This window comes from Cucurbita maxima, unplaced genomic scaffold (assembly GCF_002738345.1).
Source record: "Cucurbita maxima cultivar Rimu unplaced genomic scaffold, Cmax_1.0 Cma_Scf00045, whole genome shotgun sequence".
NCBI classification, from domain to species: domain Eukaryota; kingdom Viridiplantae; phylum Streptophyta; class Magnoliopsida; order Cucurbitales; family Cucurbitaceae; genus Cucurbita; species Cucurbita maxima.
Genome location: NW_019272061.1, coordinates 677,540 through 698,890, shown reverse-complemented (window position 1 = coordinate 698,890; position 21,351 = coordinate 677,540). Strand labels below are relative to the sequence as shown.

The 21,351-nt window shown below is 34.4% G+C and overlaps 1 protein-coding gene across 6 annotated transcripts; it reads left to right on the top strand.

Annotated features, from left to right (window-relative positions):
* The first annotated feature begins 2,394 nt into the window (after positions 1-2,394).
* On the top strand, positions 2,395-6,878 carry LOC111470456 (protein FLX-like 3). Of its 6 annotated transcripts, none has more exons than XM_023116006.1 (6): positions 2,395-2,606; positions 2,955-4,325; positions 4,440-4,976; positions 5,142-5,284; positions 5,415-6,318; positions 6,419-6,878. In XM_023116006.1, the coding sequence occupies exons 3-5, from the start codon at positions 4,450-4,452 to the stop codon at positions 5,528-5,530; spliced, it is 786 nt and encodes a 261-aa protein (XP_022971774.1). In that variant the 5' UTR covers positions 2,395-2,606; positions 2,955-4,325; positions 4,440-4,449; the 3' UTR covers positions 5,531-6,318; positions 6,419-6,878. The 6 variants fall into 6 exon arrangements, with proteins under 6 accessions (XP_022971774.1, XP_022971778.1, XP_022971777.1 ...); XM_023116010.1 differs by lacking the exon at positions 2,955-4,325 and adding an exon at positions 2,922-2,954; XM_023116009.1 differs by having other exon boundaries at positions 2,922-3,554.
* The last annotated feature ends 14,473 nt before the right edge of the window (positions 6,879-21,351 follow it).

The following is a 21,351-nucleotide window of genomic DNA, read 5'->3' as shown; positions in this document are numbered from 1 at the left end:
AAAAAAAAAAAAAAAAAAAAAAAAAAAAAAAAAAAAAAAAAAAAAAAAAAAAAAACATTTATTCTTCGTCTACAAAATTGAATAGACTTAAATCAACCTCCATTTCATGTGTTACAAGCTTACTCAAGTGAGAAATGATCATTTGAAACTTTAAAGATCAATATTTACCGAGTTGAAATGAAGCATAGAGTTTCTATAAATAACATTTTGAGTTCTATAATTTCTTTAAAGACTTTGTTTATTATTTTAATTTCATAAAAAGTTGATTGTAATTTCAACTTTTAAATATGGGTTTAAAGCTTATGGGTTTAAAGCTTAGATAATTAAAGGGACCATAAGTTCTTGAGGTGGACATTCGAAGGATAATAGAGAGTTACCAAACTTTTCAATTATAATCCTACCTTCTTGTAATAGACATTCAAAGGGGAGTGAAAAGTTATCAAACTTGTCAATCATGATCGTAACTTCTTGTAATAGACATTTGAAAGGTGGTAAAAAATTATTAAACTTGTCAATCATGACGAGAAAGGTTGGAAGTTTCTTTTGTGGAGAGACTATAAATATCCACAATATTGATAGGTAAAAATCAGACGATGAATGAATGAAATTGAGTTCTCAAGTTTTTAGCTTTCACCCTTATAAATTTGAGTATCATCTCTATCTCTATCGTATTGTAGTTGACTACATCTAAGTCATTTAATAAAGCTCGACCAAATTTATTTGATTGTGAAGTGACTTGAAAATCTTGTTTTTAAATCTTTGATATTATAATGAGATGTTAATTTTTTTTTATTTTGGTCAACAGATGTGTGGATAGTTGGACTAATCTAATGTACAAGTCAAACATTTTTCATTAGCATTCAAACGAACTCTATGATTGGTACATCTCCTCATGTACCAAATGTTTTGCATATGTTTAACAAAATGTACGACATATTGTTCAGCGTTATCTTTCTCATCCATTTGAACGTGAGTTTATTGGGACATGTTTTTCGAGACACATATTGCTTTTTAAGAGACTCAAGCCACAAGCCATTTTTCAAGAGACTCGAATCACAAACCACTATGTACTTATATAAAATGTATGAAAAACTCGATAAAAGACAAGAGAATAAGGAAACAACAAATGCAAATGTGTGCATGCGTACATACTTATGTACATACATACATACCTACATATATATATACTTAAATTAGTTAATGTTTATAACTTTGGAACGCTCCCACTTTCGATCAACTCCTCAGTTGTCATCTCAAAAATATGAAGTAGCAAAAATGAGTATGAACAATGTATTCAATAAGTAGCCTATTTGTAAGCTCTAAATCAAATCCAACTTTTAGTTATACACCACAAACTGATTTTAAGCTCTCGAGAATTAACCCTAAATAAATATATGAGGCGCAACCTCGTTCTAGTTCAAACTAGGGTGGACATTATGTAACAAAGTTAATTGTGCCGGATTTTCATATACAAAAAGTTAGTTGACGAACCCTAAGTAAATCCATAATGTCAAGTTAAGTTTTAGGAAGAAGTGGCTCATGTGCCCTACCAACTACCATGTACCTATGTAGCCTCTCACCTATCTTGCGGTGGGTTTACGAAGTAAAAGCCCTGTTGGGTATGTAGCCTCTCACCTATCTTGCGGTGGGTTTACGAAGTAAAAGCCCTGTTGGGGGACTGTTGTTCGTTTCCACACACATGATACTAGCATACTCAAATTCTAATCTCGAGGTATTATCCTATTTGGATTAATCTAGGTTAAATCCGTGGTATACATGCAAACTTCATGACTCAAGGTAGATTCACTACTAAAGTTCGTTAGCTTCTCCTAGTAGTCCCCACAAGGCATCTCATCTGCATGGATAAGGAAGTGATGATACTAATCACAACTCATAGTAAAGTCTAGACTTAGCTCCAATTCTCTCACGTAATGATATCTAACTAGATTTCTTTTAGACACAATTATTTGAGATTAGATATATATTTCAATTTAGATAAATAATTAATTATTATCTTTATTAATTTCCTAAATTAAGTAATAAAATCCTAATTATTCTATAATGATGTGATTAATATTAAAAAATGATTAAACTAATAAAACAATATTTTATTAGTAAATCATTTTGTTTTTGGCTAAATGGCAGAATATACCTCTAAGTTTTACTATTTATTTAAAAAACACCATTATCTTTAATCAACTATTCGTAAAATAATAATAAAAAAAAAAAGTTTTCGAGTCCTTTCTAAATTGATTCGGGTTACTATCATATTCATTTTAATTCCTAATTTATAATAAAATTGTGATCAAATATTAGATTTGAAATATTTTTTAACACAAATATAGTGGAGTTGGGGGCGTCTTCGTACGTAAGGGGTAAATTTGTCAAAAAAAAAAAAAAAAAAAAAAAAAAAAAAAAAGGGGCCTAAGAGGAAATCCAATAAGCAGCTTAGGCAGAGGATATCGTCGGGCAAAAGAAGCTGTGAAACAAGACGTTGATGATCAACCTGTCCTAGGGTTCCAATCCTCCCAACTGGTGAGCCCAATTCTTCCCTCGTCCGAGATAAGACGATTTTCGTTGACGCTGCAGATCTCATTTTGCTCCGTGTAAGTTAGTTTTCTTCCTACTTACTTACTCTTAATCGCCGATGGATCGGAAATTCGTCGCCTAAGAGGCTGTCCCGACGGAGGATTTGACTCTGTTTTCTTGAACAATGATTGTTTTTCTTAGCTTTAGGATCTCTTCGTACATTGGACACCGGAAATTTTCGTCTTTGATTTGTTTCCTTTCAGGCGACTAATCGAAGGAATAGGGGCTAAATATTGTTATAAATTAATATATATTTATTTACTTCTAGTTTTGTTAGTATATATGTATGCATATATTTTCAATCTTTTGATGTTTTATTTTCGATTGGTTAGGCGGAGGTTCTTCTCTGGGTGAGTATCGTTTAGGTAAGATAGTAAATCCCTCCTCTTATACTTTGTATGCAAGTTTTTCCGGGAAATTTGCAATTCTGAATAGAGCATTTCCATGGTTGAATATGAAGGATATCCAGTTATGTAAGTAAGTTCAATCTAAACATCTTGCTATTCGGTTGATTTGAGATATTTGGTTCCTTTCGATCATGAACGGATGATACCTTTCTGCTGAATGACGCTTTTCAAAGATCAAGCAATTTACTAGGAAAGACAATGGATTTTTTCATCCATGAGAGCGATGGCATTGTTGACAATGAATTGCAGCTGTATGGGAAAAAGAAGCCTCGGAAATACAATGATTGAGGTAGTGAGGGAATAAGTAATGATTTTAGAAGGCAGAGAGATATTAGAAACGAGGTCTGTGGGCCTGTTTCTGTGGTGTGCGGAAAAACTAAGGTTGGGGGCTAATACATCCGACATCTGAAGAATTGAATGATTAGATTCGTCATGCAGAATTTTCTTGGAAGAAATGTGGAGTTCCTCAAATAATATGCACCCAATCAGTATTTTGATTTCTTGAATGATCTTTTTTCAAAGTTGGTTTGCAAGAAACCGTATTGGTATTTGCTGAAGGTATTTTTGGTGGCCTGTGAAGTGAATTTGAAGTACCTTTGTGGATTATTTGTAGTTTCTGGATAAACAAAGAGGAATGTCCCTTATTTACTTTTCGAAATTTGTTGTAATTGACTGCATTATGCTTCTTTAACTGTTCTTTTGAAGGCCTCTTGAATGGTTGCTTGACTGATCTTCGAAATTTTCTGTTTGTATAGCAAAAGCCCAAATCTTCCCTTCCTGCAGTTTGACTAATGTTAGGTCTACATCTTGAGATGTCAACAAGTGGAACACTCTTCTGTTTAGGTTGACCATTAGTTTCCATTGATATTGATCTACCAAAATAGGTTGTCGAGGAGTTCTCTTCATGAGGTGAAAGAAGGATGGGCATTGATAATTTACCATCATTTCTTTAGTCATTTAATGAATACCAAGGTTGATACTCATCTGGCTGTGGGCCATAAGGCTTTGGATTATGAAATTAGGTTGTCATTTGTTTTCCAAGAATAGCTTAGATAGGAAAGAGACCTTGGTGCTCATGTTAGAGATATTTGTGATCTAGCAGAAGTCTTTGTTTTTTAGAGTAGAGGGCGTTTTTAGAATTAGACAGCAAGGTTCAATGGAGTGTGGATTAGGTTTGACATATTCAATGTTAATTTAGTAATTATTGAAATTACCCGTGTGGTTATGGTGTGATTTGAAGCTTCTTAAGCCAAGTGATGGACTCTGGGGTGCTGGATTTTTGGAAGTGCCAGTGTAGCTTAGAACTTCCAGAAGCTTTTAAAACATTAGGTGCTCTATTCTGGGCTTAAAGACTACTTCATTACTTGACATTTGAGTTCAGCTTGGTTTAAATGAAAAATGTGCTTCCTCCACCATTGGGTAACTATTACATCATTTCTGCAGGATTTTGAGTATGGCAGGGAGAAATCGCTCATCCCGCCACATTGATGGTTACCGAGTATCCCGTGATGTCCATAGACCTTACATAGACCGAGTACCAGCACCCCTGCCCATTCATCCTGCAGCTTTAGAGGAGGAACTTGACTTGCAACATCGAGAAATGCAGAGAATTATTTCTGATAACCGCATGGTTTTTGATGATAATACAATACTTCAAAGGGAATTATCAGCTGCAAAAGAAGAAATTCACAGATTGAATCAGGCTATACCCAAAATTTTGAATGATAAAGAAGCACAATCCAGGGAGTTGCTTGAAAGAGGCTTGAAGCTAGAAGCTGAGCTTCGTGCTTCGGAGCCTTTAAAGTCTGAGGTTATGCAATTAAGATCGGAGATTCAGAAATTGAATACTTTGAGGCAGGATTTGTCTTCTCAAGTCCAAAGCCTCTCAAAGGATGTTACTCGATTGCAAGCTGAAAATCAGCAGCTAAATGCTATGAGAGCAGATATGGATGGATTGCACAAGGAGCTTATTGAGGCCAGGTTTGAAATGGAATTTTTAATTGATTGGTGTTGGATCCTAGTCTATGTTTTGGTCTATTTCTAGTTAGGATTTGGTACTGTATGCTAGGGCTAGTGCAGATAAACTTCAAGACCACATTAATTAGTCTTTTCCATGATTGAATTGATCGTGCACAATGTTTTTAGGAGGGCTTATGAATATGAAAAGAAAGCCAATGAAGAACAAATTGAACAAAAGCAGGTGATGGAGAAGAACCTTGTTTCAATGGCTCGTGAAATAGAGAAACTGCGAGCAGAGAAGCTCAACATAGAGAGAGCACGGGGATTAGGTTAATTCTGTCTTTCTTCTAATTTTCCTTTCCTTTTTTCTTTTAACAAAATTATTATCAATATGTGGACGTCTGGTTTCTTGCAACAACGGTAGCTAGTTGGTTTTAAGCTTCTGTTATACCTTTTTAGGTGCCGAGGGTTATGGGATCTTGAACAGAAGTCCTGAAATGAGATATGCAGGTGGTGCATATGGTAATAGCTATGGTAGTTCTTGGGCACCATATGAGAAGCGTAGCCGACGTTAAGTTTCAAACTTCCTCTTAGATGTCCATTGGAGTTCAATATCTGGTTTGGCATCTTTACTTTCTCAGAGGAGAAGCTGCGTTTGTGAAGTACCATTTTCATGGTGTGAAGTATGAACTAGTTAAGATTGTTACTGTAGCTGCTCTTTTAGTACATTTACTCTGTGACTAAAGTTCTGCTTTCATTGCATTTATACTATGAGTTTTTCTCATGCGATTTTATTTAGTGGCTGCAGTAGCAGAAAAAAAAATACAGAAAAGACTACTGGCTGGGGAAAACAGTGCTTGACGTTTTTCAACTAATCTTTTCTTTTTTTGTTTTTTAAAAAAAAAATATGATGGTTACTTTGCAGTCAATTAGCAGAACAAACGTTGGTGGAGAAGTTTGATCTCGTGAAAAGTATTGGGATGAAAACATATTGTGGGGGATATAGTTTGATTATCAACCCTATATTCAGTGTTTTCCAACATATATGCTTGTATGGAGGGATCCGGCCCCTTGGCTCATGGAGAAGCTTTTATTGCGTGCGTTTCATTGGGTGTCCGGATCCGCTGAGCTCAACGACCACCCTTTTTGAAAGATGATGTTTTCAGCACATGCCCGTGTAAGTGAGTTTCTTGACAGTACGTCATGTATGGAGGGGTTCAGGTTGAGTTGCTTCATTGGAGATAAGAAGAGCCTATATTGGTGACGGGAGTTTCATGAAGGATCCTGTCGTGTGGAGCATTAGATAAGGAAGCCTATGTAGCTTAGTCGAAGATAAGAAGCCTATAAACATTCCAATACATCCGTAATTATCCCACTCTTTTATCCTATTAAATAGAATTTTCTATTGTTTTCATTGGATGTTCCTCTGAGTTTCTATATGCTTGGTTTGGTTTGATCGGTAGGTTAATGCCCCCTATCTCAATTTTGAGGATCCTCTTTTCATGACTGAAATACCTCTCTACCTCAACGCATCAAACTGCTTGAAGCAGCCCCTACTGCTGACTGCTATCTAAGAAGTGCACATGAGGGTGTGGTAAACTTAAATCCTGATTTTCTTGTCGTTGCGTTTTTAGCTACAACGATGCAACTGATATTCATATCGAGGGTCCTTTGATTCCAGGCATGGGAGGATGGTTAAGACTTAGTTTGTTAAGTTTGTATTTAGATGGTATGGAAAATAGGTTTGTTAAGTTAGAGTTTGTTAAACCATTGTTTGGATTGTGTTCACTCTGGGTTTGTTCTGATTTCTCCATTCTAGTTTGTTAAACATGGGTGGTTTACTAAAAGTGTATTTGGGTAGCAAATTTGAAATTTATAATAAATAATAGGTGATTTATGTATTAATTATTTAATTAAGGTAATTATATGATATTTAAAATATAACATTTACTATGAAATTATAGAGTATTACTGTATTAAAAAAATATTTGATTATTCTGAAAGGATTTATGAACTATATTATTATAAATTTTTCTTCAAATTATTCCTAACTTGTTATGCATTAGTGAATGTGGAGATTTTATGGCAATGATGCAATCTGCTTTTGATCTGGTTTGCATAGATGTTATTGGGTGTAATGGAGGAAATTGGAGGTGGAGCAAACATCCTGGCTGACCGCAAATCAGCCTGAAAGTGAAATCAAGATCCAAAGGAATGAAGAAATTGCAGGATGCGATGATGGATGCGATGAGGAAGCACCCGGAACTTAGCAAAATTCGACACCAAAAAAAAGAGGAAAAAAGACAGAAAGTCTGAAATTAAACCGCCTCCACCTTTCCCTCGGGAGATTTTGGAAAAGATCAAACACCAACAATTCAGAATTTTTTAACAAAATATATATATATCTTAATAAACAAAATTATTGAAATTTTTTTAATTAATATTTAATATATATACAAAACGATATATTTAATTTGAAGTGTTAAAATTAATATTTAATATATAAGTTGATTGATACCTTATATAAAATATCTCATTAGTTAAATATATATTATGATATTTATAATACTTAAATATGATTTTTTTAAAAATATTAGATAGAGTTTTCGCTTTCTTATTTATTGTTTTTTTTAAATTTTTAATAAAATCAAAATGATTGATTTATGAGTGAAGAATTTATTCCCTTATTTTAAATTAAGAGTAGTATGGTGAGTATTTTAGTTAAAATCATATGGGTGATACGTGTGTGATTTTGCAAAATTGATTATTAGATTTACCCCTCAGATTGTTAGATTTTGCAAAATCATATCGGTGATACATGTCATTAGATTTATCCCTCAGACAAATGTATACTCATATGGGTTAGGTTTATCAAAAGTTGAAAAGAGACAACAGCATGAGCTAGTTAAATTATTAGGAGTAAGTTTAAATTATCATGGAAAGTTAGGTTGAGTAAGTTTAAATTATTTTATTCAAAATGAGGTGTAAATTTCAGAGAGCAGCGTTAAATTAACATCAAAGAGTCTTAGTAGTGATGGCCTAGGTCAACCAAGTAAGTGGTCTTACTATCGGTTCGGTTAGAACTTCTATTATGTATGATGACACGTGACACATGACTTTGTACATGTCATATGTTTGTTATATGTGAAAGTTTATGAAATGATATGCTTACGATATGATATGTGAATGATATAATATATGTTATGACATGATACACCTGACGACATGTTCGTGATATGATATGATATAAGTTATGATGTAATATAATTGACGATATGATGCATATTGTGACATGCTCTATGATATGATATGTGCATAATATGATATGATATGTTGGAGGACATGATATGTTTATGAAATGACACATACTTGACATGATGAGATATATGATATGATTGACATGCAATATGACGTTTCGGCATGATGCACAACCCCGATATATGTATAGAAAGTACGATAAAAATGATATGATATGAAGGAAAATGGAAGGGGTTGTTTTAAATGATAATGAATGAAAATGTTGGAATCTCATGCATCATTGTGTGTTCATTCATTGGAAAATATTCTCTTTTTATGATGGTACAGACTAGTATGTTACGAGGCAGGAAAATCATTATGTTTATCATAATGCTGCGACAGTCACTATTCCTAACGAGTGTCCGGTAATAGCTCCAAATAATGCTAGCCTGACCAAGAAAGGGGTCTAGGAGGTGTGCGAACCGACTGGTGGGTTCATACTTGCATGTGTGTATCTTGTGTAGAATAGTAAATACACATTCAATTACCCGCTTAGGATAGTCACTACGGGAATATTGAATGAAATGATCGGTCTCACTCATGATTGTATGTGCTTGCATCTAACCCCAATAGTGGAGTCACCTACCGAGTATTTTTTAAAATACTCAAGCCATGTGCTAATTCTATTTCAGGTAAAGGTAATTTACCCTTGTTTAGTAGAGGGAGTTTTTAAATTTTATTTTTTACTTGTTTTATTTTAATTTTTGATATATTGCTTTTAAAGACATTTTCAAACATGTAAGTCCATGACAATGCGTTTTCAATATTTATTCCACATAAAAGATGATGATAGGAAGATGGTAGCGACTTTAGGTTATAGAAAATCTAGGGTTGTTACACCTGAATTTTACTATATGGTAATGACCACCAGAATTCTTGCACTCCACATGACACCGTACCTCATGGATCGCCAGCGTAACACCTCCGACACCTGCCATTTAACCCCAGATCTACCTGCAACAAAGAAAGGAAAAGGACAAACCGAGAGAGAGGGAAAAGACCGAACTTCTCAGGAGAGAATCCAAACTTTTCTAACGAGTCCCAAAACGGCCAAACCGACTCAAAACCGCCCAACCTCACCACAATAAGAATCCTCGACGTTAGTACAACGATCTAAGATACATTTGGTATCCTTTCCTTACGTGTCGTCGTCGATAAACGAGGTTGAGGTTTTGAGTTTCCTAAACGTTTGTTGATTTGGAATTATAGGCACTTTTAAGCCAAGAGACTCTGGGAAAGGAAGGAAGGAAAGCAAACTGTCACGACCTAATTTTCGAGGCTTCGAAACTCGGACCGTGACCTAAAAGACGAAAACAAACAAAAAAAAACAAAAAAACAAAAAAACAAAAAAAAAAAAAAAAAAAAAAAAAAAAAAAAAAAAAAAAAAAANAAAAAAAAAAAAAAAAAAAAAAAAAAAAAAAAAAAAAAAAAAAAAAAAAAAAAAAAAAGAAAAGAGAAAAAAAAAAAGAAAAGAAAAGAAAGTAAAGAATAAAAATATCATTCAATTAAAACGTTAGAAAGAGAAGTTTTGTTTCAAAATATTACAAAAAAAGTTAAACAAATATAAAAGGAATTTACAAAAGACTCCAAAATGACTTAAAAGGTACTGATGCTTCGGAACGACCCCTTTGTGACTACACAACTCTCGAATGCTCTTCCACCTTGACAGGCAGACAACGAACACCTGAAAAATATAGGAAAACTTGAGATGAGTATAAAAATTCTACTCAGTAAGCCACCTACTTGTAGGCTATTATCGCATTCTAAGCTTAACAGATTCCCACGGACTTCTCATTAGCTCTAGAATGTCTAGTTATGGTCTTTAGCTCCTTGGGGCTTGCTCCTTGGTTCTCAGTCCTTTCATTTAAACCTTAAGAGTTTCTTATGTCGAGTTGTAATGACCGGTGTCTCACTATGATGTGCTACCTCTGCATGGTATTCTTAGACTATATGGTATCTTACTTAGGGGTGTGCTGAGTACCTCCTAGGCCCATGATAGTCTCCCTTATTGGGGGGCGTGACCCTCATTTCCCATGCAGCTAATGGGTTGTACGACGTGGGGACACGTTTTCCATACGAAACAACTAGGAACAGTGAGAACTGATTAGGAACTCTAGTCCTCCCACGAAGCTATAGATATCATTCACATAACTAGCAGCCTAAGAGTACTCCTAAAGTACTTTGTTTGTCGTGGTGACCTGTTAGGCTCCGAGGGAATGGTTAGGTCTAGACTCAGTGACTTGTCACTCTCTCTGGTCCCCCAAATCCTCTTCTCCCTTCTAAGAAGAAATCCTTGCACCTAGATCCTGGCTCGGGATGACTTCCACGGTGGTCCAGTGAGTTTTCTGGTAGTTCTTTATTCCTCCGGGTGTCCGGCTACATCCCAGAGGAGCTAACCCGACCAACAGACCCAAGGGGTGTGTGAGCCCTCTTAGTGGGTCCATGCTCGCACGTGTGGATTGCATGTAGAGAAGTACTACACATCCAACTTGTTCGAACTGGAAAGCCACCTAAGATAAGACAATTTTTAATGATAGGTTCCATCATTATGCCTGTGTTTGCATTTCTCGACCCCAATAGTGGGGCTACTTACTGAGTATTTATTAAAATACTCAAGTCTCGTGCTATTATTATATTTTAGGTAAAGGCAAAGCACCCTATACAATTGACGACAACATTGCGTTGAAGACCATGAAACCTGTGTTAGGGTAATGACTTTTTTTTTTTTTTTTTAGATCTTAGGTTAGAATAGGGCAACATTATAATGTTTCTTTGATTTTTATTTATATTTCACATGGAATACTTTTCATGGTTTTGTTTCAAAACTTTGAATACAAACGCTTAAGTTCATGGCATCATTTTATGAGTGATTTTAAATGAATGTTTCTGTATAGAAAGGTCACATCATAAATTTGATAGTGGCTCTATTTCAATAAAAAAAGTAGGGTCGTTACAATCGCCCTCAAATCTTTATATGAAATATTGTTTCTAAAACAAGTGAAGAAAACACAAAGGATCTCGCAACATTCACTCACATATTTACATTCAAGTAGTTTAAGTCATCAGGTATGCATTCAATTTTGAGAGAACACTCTCATTCTCAATATCACCTTTCAAAATTTGATGACGGTCTGCACTAGAAGAGTTCACTCTTTTACTTAGATGGTCTGTTTGTAGAGGCAAATTAGTATATTTTAATCTAGGGTTTGATTTTTCTTGATGGGTGGAGATATACTTCCATGTGTTCTGTCTCTCTCATTCTCAATATTACCTTTCAAAATTTGATGGGGAGAAGTTAAATCAATTTGCAATCAAATTAGTAATTGCATGCTTTGAATGCAAGCAAGCTATAGACTTATGAAAATATTTAGAAATCAAACCAGATTTGGTTCATATTAAATGGATGGCAAGGAAATTCCTATGATTTATACAATTTTGACTAGGATGAAATATTGGAATAGAGAAATTAAATACTAATAACTAGAAAAGTTATTTTACCCAATTGTAACTCTAACCAAATTAAGAATAATGAAAGAACTTTTAAAAATATTAGAGTTACAATTCAAAACCAATAGAGTTAATAGGAGAAGTAAGATTTGGATTACATTATTGATTGAATATCTCAAGGAAATAACACTTATTTGAGATTTGAATCACTCCACAAGTAAGAAACTCCGTCACTAGCTAAATGAAAGCACAAATATTCTTTTTACTACATTTTTTTTCAAGTCCCTCTATAAACATATCATATATGGCTTTATATAGTCTTAAAATGAAATTCATGACCATCCATGATGCATTTTAAAAGTTTGTAACCTTCCAACTTTATGACCATAATTAGCCACTATCTAAATGTAACATAAAAATAAATAAAAAGGGTTAAAACTTAAAATACTGAAACACCATAAATTTAGATTTTAATAAATTTGTAACCATCTATGAATAAATGAAACCGCATTTAAAGTATTTTGAAGCTCTGTTATATAAATGAGACTTTATTCTTATTAATGTGAAATTGATTGCCGCTTAAGTTCAAGTTTAATAAAACTTAATTTTATCTTCTGGTAATTTGAAAAGCATTCTTCCCAACTTTCTTAAAGTTCATATTGTATGATTGAGATGTCTTAGTTCGTATTATCAACCTTACACGTATATTGGATTTAAGATCGTAAAGTTGATTGAAATTTTGTGAAAATTCTAGCTAAGAAGATTAAGGATTTGAATAATCAAACATTCAATCTAGTAAAGGTGATATGGATTAATCACATGCCTGAAAATATAACTTGAGGAAGAGAATATGAGATTATGATCATAGTAGTGGATTGATAATAGAAACTTCGAGGATTAAAGTTCTTAAGACTGGTTTCTTGTCTTTATGAACCAAAGCTGCCTTGCTCGTATCTTCCTTTAAAGGATTTCAACTTGATGTAGCAGCAACTCATGGCACATGATGGTGCAAACCCCTCCCTCACTTGCACAACCAGATAGTCCTCTCGGTTTGTTCTCCCTCTCTATCTAATCTTCCTCTTTGATTTTGTACAATAGTCTTAATCATTGATTTTACCGGTCACACAACCTATATCCTTCTTCTGCTAATTGGAACGTGTGCCTTTCTTTACCAAAACTTCTATCATATATAGTCATCTAATGAGTTAATTATATACCAAGTTATACCGGGGTTACATATGGAGTATTTCAATCCTTTCAAAACTTTTTTCTTTTTGGTCCAAGGCATCATTGGTTGACTGTGTGAACACACAAACTAACTCAAACTCAAAATGAAACTCTAAAATGAATTGCATTGAAAGGCAAAAGAACTTGGTTTTCATTACAAACTAATGAATAAGATAAAAATAACCAATTCCAAAAATAAAAATTAACAACTCACTCGATTTAGTGGTTCTTGACATCCTAAAGAAATGAATATCCTTAAAAAAAAAAAAAAAAAAAAAATCTAACCTAACCATTTCAACCCTAAAGAAATGGTCTAATATAATCATCTCTAACAATTTCTCCCCTAAATTGATTGTCCTAAATTGATTGTAGGGATTCTTTCAGTTTACTCGTGGTACTACACACATACCCATTAACTCGCGTAGTTTTATCCATGCATCCAGCTTTAGTAGTTTTGTCATAATATCTACAACTTGTTCTTGTGTCACACAATGATTAAGCTCAATAACTCCATCTCTTGTTAAATCACGCAAGAAATGAAGCATCAGATCAATGTGTTTGTTACGTCTATATATGATTAGATTCTTGGATAGCTTAATGGTGGAACTATTATCACAAAACATAGTGATACACTTGTCTTACTTTAGTAATGGACAAAGTAACTACAGGTTGTTTTTTAAAGGACCAAGACACAACTCCATCACTGAGTAAAAACAATAACCAGAAGTGTTTTTCCTGTTATCTATATCTCCTGCATGATCACCGCCAGTATATGCAATCAACTCTTCATTACCCTTAAGGACTCCCAAATCTACAGTACCTTTAAAGTATCTCAATACATCACCGCCAGTATATGCAATCAACTCTTCATTACCCTTAAGGACTCCCAAATCTACAGTACCTTTAAAGTATCTCAATACCCTTTTTGCAGCTTGCAAATGCAACTCAGTTGGACTTGCCATAAATCTGCTAATGAGAGACACTACATACATTAAATCCAACCTTACTGCAGTTAGATACATAAGGCTTCTAATCAATTGTTTATACATGGTAGCATTGGCCTTGGCTCCTGGTTCATCCTTTGTCAGTTTAACCCTAGAAATAATAGGGTTTTTCACACTATTACTTTATTCCATCCAAAACTCCTTTGGCATACTTTCTCTAACTAATATAAATGCCTTTAGGATTTTGTAAAATCTCTACACTTAAGAAAATATTTCATGTTTCCTAAATAAGTTGTTTCAAATTCATAGAATTCTTGAACTTAACAAACATGCTCTCATCCTTACCAGTAAAAATTAGATCGTCAACATATAGCTAACAATCAAAATTTTACCTTCATCTCCTAATTGTATGAATAAAATATGGTCAGAGTTGCACCTTTCAAATTCATCTTTGACAAAATGTGCTTCAATACAACTGTACCATGCATGTGGGGCTTATTTAAGGTCATATAATGTCTTCTTCAATTTGTATACCTTTTATTATTGACATTTTTTCTCATAACATTGTAGTCGCTCAACAAACACGGCTTTTTTTAACTTCCATATAAGAAAGCACTTTTCACGTCAAGCTAATACACGTTCCAACTATTCCGAGCTGCTAAAGCAATTATCATTCGAATAGTATCCTACCTAACCACAGGTGCAAACACCAAGGTATAGTCTATACATGTTGTGCATACCCTTTTACTACCAACCTAGCCATACTTATCAACTTCTCCATTTTTGTTGAGTTTAGTTTTGAAAACTCACTTTACTCCGATCTTCTTCATTCCTTTAGGCAACTATGTCAATTCTGAAGTCTCATTCGCTCGATGGCTTCTATCTCCAAGTCCATTGTAACTATCCATTTTGAACTTTGAACAACTTTTTCAAAGGTAGTCGGATTTGTAGTTGGGATTAATAGAACTAAATTGTTGTGTTCACCTTCTTCAGAAAGCTCTCCCTCGCTCACATAATTTTTCATCCATAATGATGCTCTTATGTTCTTCACTTCTGGTGTGCTTTTCTCATATGTTGAAGAATTTGATTTCGATGACTCATTGTTAGATATACTAACTTTCCCTTCTTCTGCTACCACCTCCTCTTCAGATTCTTCTTCACTTTGGTCATGTTCACTTCCTCCTATATTACTATCTTCCCATTTGAGAGTATCAAGTCTAGGTTCTTCATTACTTTTCCCTAAATTCCAACACTTATTTTCTTCAAAAATCACATTTCTACTTACAACTATCTTCTTGGATACTAGATCATAGAGTCTATATGTTTTAGACTCTTCACTCATCTCTAGCAGCACACACTGAAAACTTTAATCATCTAACTTCTTTCTCTTACCATCTGATACATGAACATGGTCAATGCCTCCAAAAACTCAAAAAATAATCAACATTAGGTTCTACACCACTCCAAGCCTCCTCAGGAGTCATTATCTTTCACTACCATTGTAGGACTTCTGTTAAGCACGTGCACTGTCCAGTTTACTGCTTTTGGCCATGTTCATGATTATTTTGTTCTTGCGCTCAGCTACTGTAACCATTCAAGTTTCTGAAATAAAATAAAATAAAATAAAATAAAATAAAAAATTAAATGTTCTCATGTAATCTCCTCGAAAATCGATGATTTCCTGAAAGACATTTATTGCCTAATAGAAACATTCTTGTTTCTCTACGTTTCCTTATCCTAAAACCCTCAAATGCCTTATTAAAAATCTTGAGATTATTTTTATATTCCTATGCCCAACCTTTTACATCCCTTGAAAACGATTTTCTCTCCTAACTTTTCTCTCGGAACATTAGGATTGCTATTTTGGAAAAAGAATTCGAGTGGAAGTAAGATATAGACATCAGGATCGTCGTGCTTGTGTCAAAGACGCTATGTGACCGGTGAAAACAAGAAGTTGCGCAGAGGGTCACGAGAGAAGTGAAAGTCGAAATCGGAGCAGGACAGCCGCATCGTTGATGGCGCAATGGCGAGTTAGGGTTTCACGTGGTTGCAGGTTAAGAAGACAACGAAGCGGGTCGGGTAACCCGCCTCACACTCAGCCTTTAGTTCGGCCCAAACAGTAACGGGTCGTGTTTCCATCGGTGGCCCAACTCCACAGACACACGCCCAACAGCTCCGACAGCTTCGCACGGGTACACAGTGCGGCTCGGCTCGCATGTGTACGAAAATGGCTCGGTTTCGTCAATTCTCGTGGCTCGGCTTGGCGGCTTAATTGGTCGGCTAGACAGCTCGACTTATCGACTATGTATCACTGTAATATATCGATTCTAAGGTTTTCGTCCCTTTCGAAGCCGTTTCTGCCCTTAGTTTTACCATTTTGATGTATGTATGGTTTCTAACCGTCAAAGACAGAATGTGTTGGGAGTTTATTTTGATAGATAACATGAGATTTAGCTAGGGTATGCTATGAAAGGTTCCTAAGTTTTTACGTGGTTATTATAGGACGTATTTAACCGTTGGAATTAGCTTGTTGTGGGTGACTTCGGCCAAGGTCATCGGTAAGTGACCTTACTTTTGGAGTTAGCTTACTACGTGTTGTATGATGGTGCATGCCCTATGGCCCCTGCATGCACCATATTTTATGTGATTATGACTATATGATGTATGTATTATGTGACTGTTTACGCTATGAAAAGTTATGTATTATGTGACTGTTTACGCTATGAAAAGTTATGTATTATGTTGACTGTTGACTGTTGACTGTTTATACTATGAAAAGATAGTTGATTTGCTAGTATTATATGCCATGAAAATGTTGATCGATGTCATGGATACACGTAGTATTATCGAGCCATGTCATGAAATGCTTATGGAACTGGAATGTATTTTCACGTTATGTGATATGCCATGTAATGTAAGAAACGTATATGTGATGTTAGCAATGTTTATGTAATGCCATGTTAGGTATGTTAAGGGATCTCATGCATATATGTACATCACTTGCATCGGGATACTTCCCCTTTATGTTACGAAAGAATGAAATACGATATTTATGTTTGTCATGATATCATGCAGACCCTTTTCTGTTCTGTGGTGTTTGTGACGTGTATTACGTTGTGCCCGACCAAGCTAGGCACAGGGGGTACGTATACGAGCTCGGCTGGTGGGTCCATGTGCGCGTACATGGGTCGTGTGTGAAGGAGTACCACACATCCAACCCTACCAAGAATAGAAAAGCCCCCAAGGCCATGTAAAGTTTATGAAAAGTTAGGTCCCGCTCATCTGTTGCATGTGTTTGCATTTCTAACCCCAACAGTGAGGTGACTTACTGAGTATTTCATAAAAATACTCAAGCCACGTGCTATCTACATTTTTCAGGTAAAGCCAAGGCGCCAATGTATAATTGACGGTGGAGCTGAGGACACCATGAAAGTGAACGAGGGGCATTTTTAGTACTTTACGTTTATTTGACTATTTTAAGTTGAAGCATTGAAAATTGTTTTATTTAGATTTATTCTGAATTCAGTTACTCAAGGTTTTATTTTTGGAGATAGGCTATTTTGGATATTTGAATCTTTATGAAAGACTTTATTGTGTCTTCCAAAGTTATTTATGATGAGCTTCATGTAATGAATTTTGTATGCATAGATGACGTCACTAACTAGGTTAAGGTGTCTAAATTATTAGACTCTTCAATCGAATATATAACATAGTCAAATCTTGAGGCCATTTATCTCGAGATTTTTTCAATAATCATCACTTTTGTTTCATGTTTTCACCATGAACTTTCATCTTATTTGCAATAGTGAGAGCTTGAGCAAAATATGCATCAACACTCTTGCCCTCTTTCATCTGTAGGACTTCAAACTCTTTCCTAAGAGCTTGGAGCGGTGCTCTTTTGATTCTTGTGGAACCCTGGTACTTCTACTTCATAGAATCCAAATTTGTTTACTAGTATCTCTATTAATGATTCTTTCCATAATAGTTCGATCAATGGCTTGAAACAAAGAATTCTTGACCTTCAAAGTATTTCAACTTTTGGTCTGCAATTGTTTTTTTTTTTTTTTTTTTGTACTTAAGTAATCTCCACTCCTTCTGCTGTGGCAGGGGTTTCGGTCTCCCCAAAGACCAATATTCCTTTGAGTGAAGAAAATTTTCCATAAGCATAGACATTGGATCATAATGACCATCAAACTTAAGAATTGTTAGTTGAACGAAATTGGTTTCATGTGTCATATTTTGATTCTCTTTTAGCTCACTCTTCTTTTTCTTAAGAAAAACTGCAATTTCTTTTCTAACAAGCAGGGCTTACGATGTAGCTTTGATACCAAATGTTGGAAACATACAAACTAACTCAAAATGAAACCTTGAAATTGGTTGCCTTCTACGGCCTTACAAACTAATGAATTTAGCAAACATAAAAATAGCAAACTCCAAAAATAAAAATTAACAATCCACAGAATGATTTAGCTGTCCTGACATCTCTAAATAAATGAACATCTTAAAAAAAAAAAAAAAAAAGTGATATAGAGATATATATTAAAAGATATATATATATATATATATATATATATATATATATATATATATATATTCTATTGTTGAAAGGGGGGATAATAAGAGAGTGATAACGTGACATAGAGAGCATCTTGTTGCCGTTATTATAAAATTCATAATGTTTAATTGGCTAAAATAAATAAATAAAATCCAATTTTAATAAGCAAATCTGAGCTACACCTCATGAGAGAATGCACGTGCAGTTTTTTCCAATAAGATCCTTTCGTTTCTTTTTCCTTTTTTTTTCTATTTTAATTTAAAAAGAAAAAAGAAAAAAGGAAAAAGAAAAAGCAGACAAATTGCAAATTTTTTATTGTTTGGATTTATGTGGAAAGAGCCGCCGCATGTGTTTTCTCTTTACTTTATTCATTTAATTTTATGTTTTTTTTTTCCTCAAATTTTTAATATTAAAATTACTTGTTAAAATTCAAATCACAATTGGACACTACTATAATGTTTTTTTTTTTAATTGTTAGAAATAATTTTTAAATTCTTTTTATGCACAACTTAACTTAAATTTTATGTGATTTTTAATGAATATGAAAATAAACAATATCAACATCATACTTATTTGGATATTTATTTGGATATGGTACATATTAATGTTATAAAAATTTATTGACTTTTTGTTTTTTTTTTTTTTAATCTTTAAAAGAAATTATGAACTACTTAAAATAAGATTTTAAATGAGGCTTACCCAAATCATTCCAACTATTTGTTTGGAATTTCAAAAAAATACCTTAAAAACAAATAAAACATAATTTCGTCCTTTAGAAGAAGTGGTTAACAAAAACTTAACTACTTTGCGCGTCTTTGTTATTTACTTGAAAATAAAATATTTTTAGAAAATATTTGGTTTTATAAAATACGCATTAAGTGACTCTATTGTTGAAAACGAAAAATGCACATATATGGAACATGGAATTATGTAATTATGTTAGATGTTGGGATCTATCTTCCATAACCTTTCCTTCCTTAGCCATAGCCAAACGTGGCCATATTACTAAGAAAATATAGGAGAGACATATCACCATCACTCTCCCTCATAGTCCTATTGTCAAGTTTTCAAACACATAGTTGTGACCATATCATCTCAACAGCACATGGAGATCGTATTACAACTCTCCCTCACATTCATATTTCAAAGTTTTTAAATACAGTTTTTGACCATATCATGATGAAAGCATAAGAAAAGACAACAATGTCACTCTCTCTTGTAGCCATGTCGCCAAGTTTTCAAAAACATATATGTGATCATATTGTCCAAAATATCAAACATAGTCGTTTAAGTGAGCTTAGCTGAGAGAGCCAAGGGAAAGTTGTCGAACAAATTAGTAAGCAAACTGTAATTGGAGGGAGTGCATGTGGGTCAGAACCCAGGTTGGGCTAGGCACTCGAGTCAGATAAAAATCAAAGACATTGGGCATGGGCTGAACGAGGATGGGTTCTTGGGCTGGCTTTATGCGTGCATGAATGTAGGTCGTGAGAATATTTGCTGAACCAGCCCACCTAAATGGTGGTGAAAGTTATCTATTTATAATAATTTACAGAATATAATAAATTATAAATATCTTGTATCCATTTATAGTAAAGACAAATAAATGGATACAAGATATTTGCTTATAATAAAATGACAAATATGATAACTATGGTAAGCTAAAATGGAAGGCAAATATCCCTATAGTAAACCGTAATGGAAAGTTAAATATTATACTAAGATATTTGTTTATAATAAATGATCAAATATGATACATATGATAAATCATAATTCAAGGTTAAATATCTTTAACACCCCGGCAAGCTAAGCGTCGGATTTGAAAAACTCAAAGAGAGGTCGAGAAACACTAGCACACTAGGAACATTGAATTGAGGAAAGGTAAGACCAAAGTGGAGCGTTCCCTTGACATAGCGAATAATACGTTTGACAACAAGAAATTGATCTGCAATAGGATCATGCAAAAATTGACTAAGAAAATTGACAACATGGACAATATTTGGCCGAGTAATGGTCAAGTACTGAAGGCATCAACAAGAGATCGATAGAGAGTAGAATCAGAGAAAAGAGAACCACCCACAGTCAGGTGTTGAGAAATAACCATGGGGTGTGGACTAGTTTGCTATCGAGCAATTGGGCACGAGTTAGAATATCTAGAGCATATTTTAACTGACTAATAAAGAGACCATCACGAGTAGGTGAAGCTTCAAGACCAAGAAAGTAACTGAGAGAGCCCAAATCCTTGGTAGCAAACTCAGAATGAAGTTTTGTGAGTAAAGCTGTCAATAATAGATGGGTTGTTGCCCGTAACAATATTGTCATCAACATAAAGAAGCACATAAATAAGGTTAGTGTTAGCGCGACTGTAAGAAAAACCAAGTGTGAGAAGAAATGAGTTAAAACGCTGAAACCAAGCACGGTGACATTGCTTTAAGCCATAGAGAGTTTTCTTTAATAGATAGACATGAGTGGAAAATCAAGGATCAATATACCCAGGAGGCTGTTCCATATGAACATGTTCAATAAGAGTGTCATTGAGGAAAGAATTCTTAACATCAAGTTGTCGAAGAGGCCATCTATTTGTGACTGCAATAGAAAACACAACACGATCAGTGGTAGCTTTGACAACCGGACTGAAAGTGTTAGTGTAGTTGAGACCAAGAACCTGAGTATAACCTTTGGCAACAAGACGAGCCTTGAAACATTCGATGGATCCATCATGCAAATATTTAATGTGAAACACCCATTTAGAGCCCACGATAATGGTGTTGGCAGGGCGAGGAACCAAGGTTCAAGTGTCATTTTGTTGTAAAGTTCGAATTTCTTCATCCATGGCAACAACCCGTGCACGATTCTTAGCCGCAAATTTGAATCCTTTTGGCTCAGTGGATGCTAGAAGAGCAGAAAAATGTTCAGATAAGCCTAAAAT

Bases quoted from the DNA above. Each gene is read 5' to 3' on its own strand.
- LOC111470456 (XM_023116006.1), top strand. From the start codon at position 4,450: ATGGCAGGGAGAAATCGCTCATCCCGCCACATTGATGGTTACCGAGTA. The intron at 4,977-5,141 runs GTTTGAAATGGA...CAATGTTTTTAG, and splicing joins AAGGAGCTTATTGAGGCCAG to GAGGGCTTATGAATATGAAA. The intron at 5,285-5,414 runs GTTAATTCTGTC...ATACCTTTTTAG, and splicing joins AGAGAGAGCACGGGGATTAG to GTGCCGAGGGTTATGGGATC.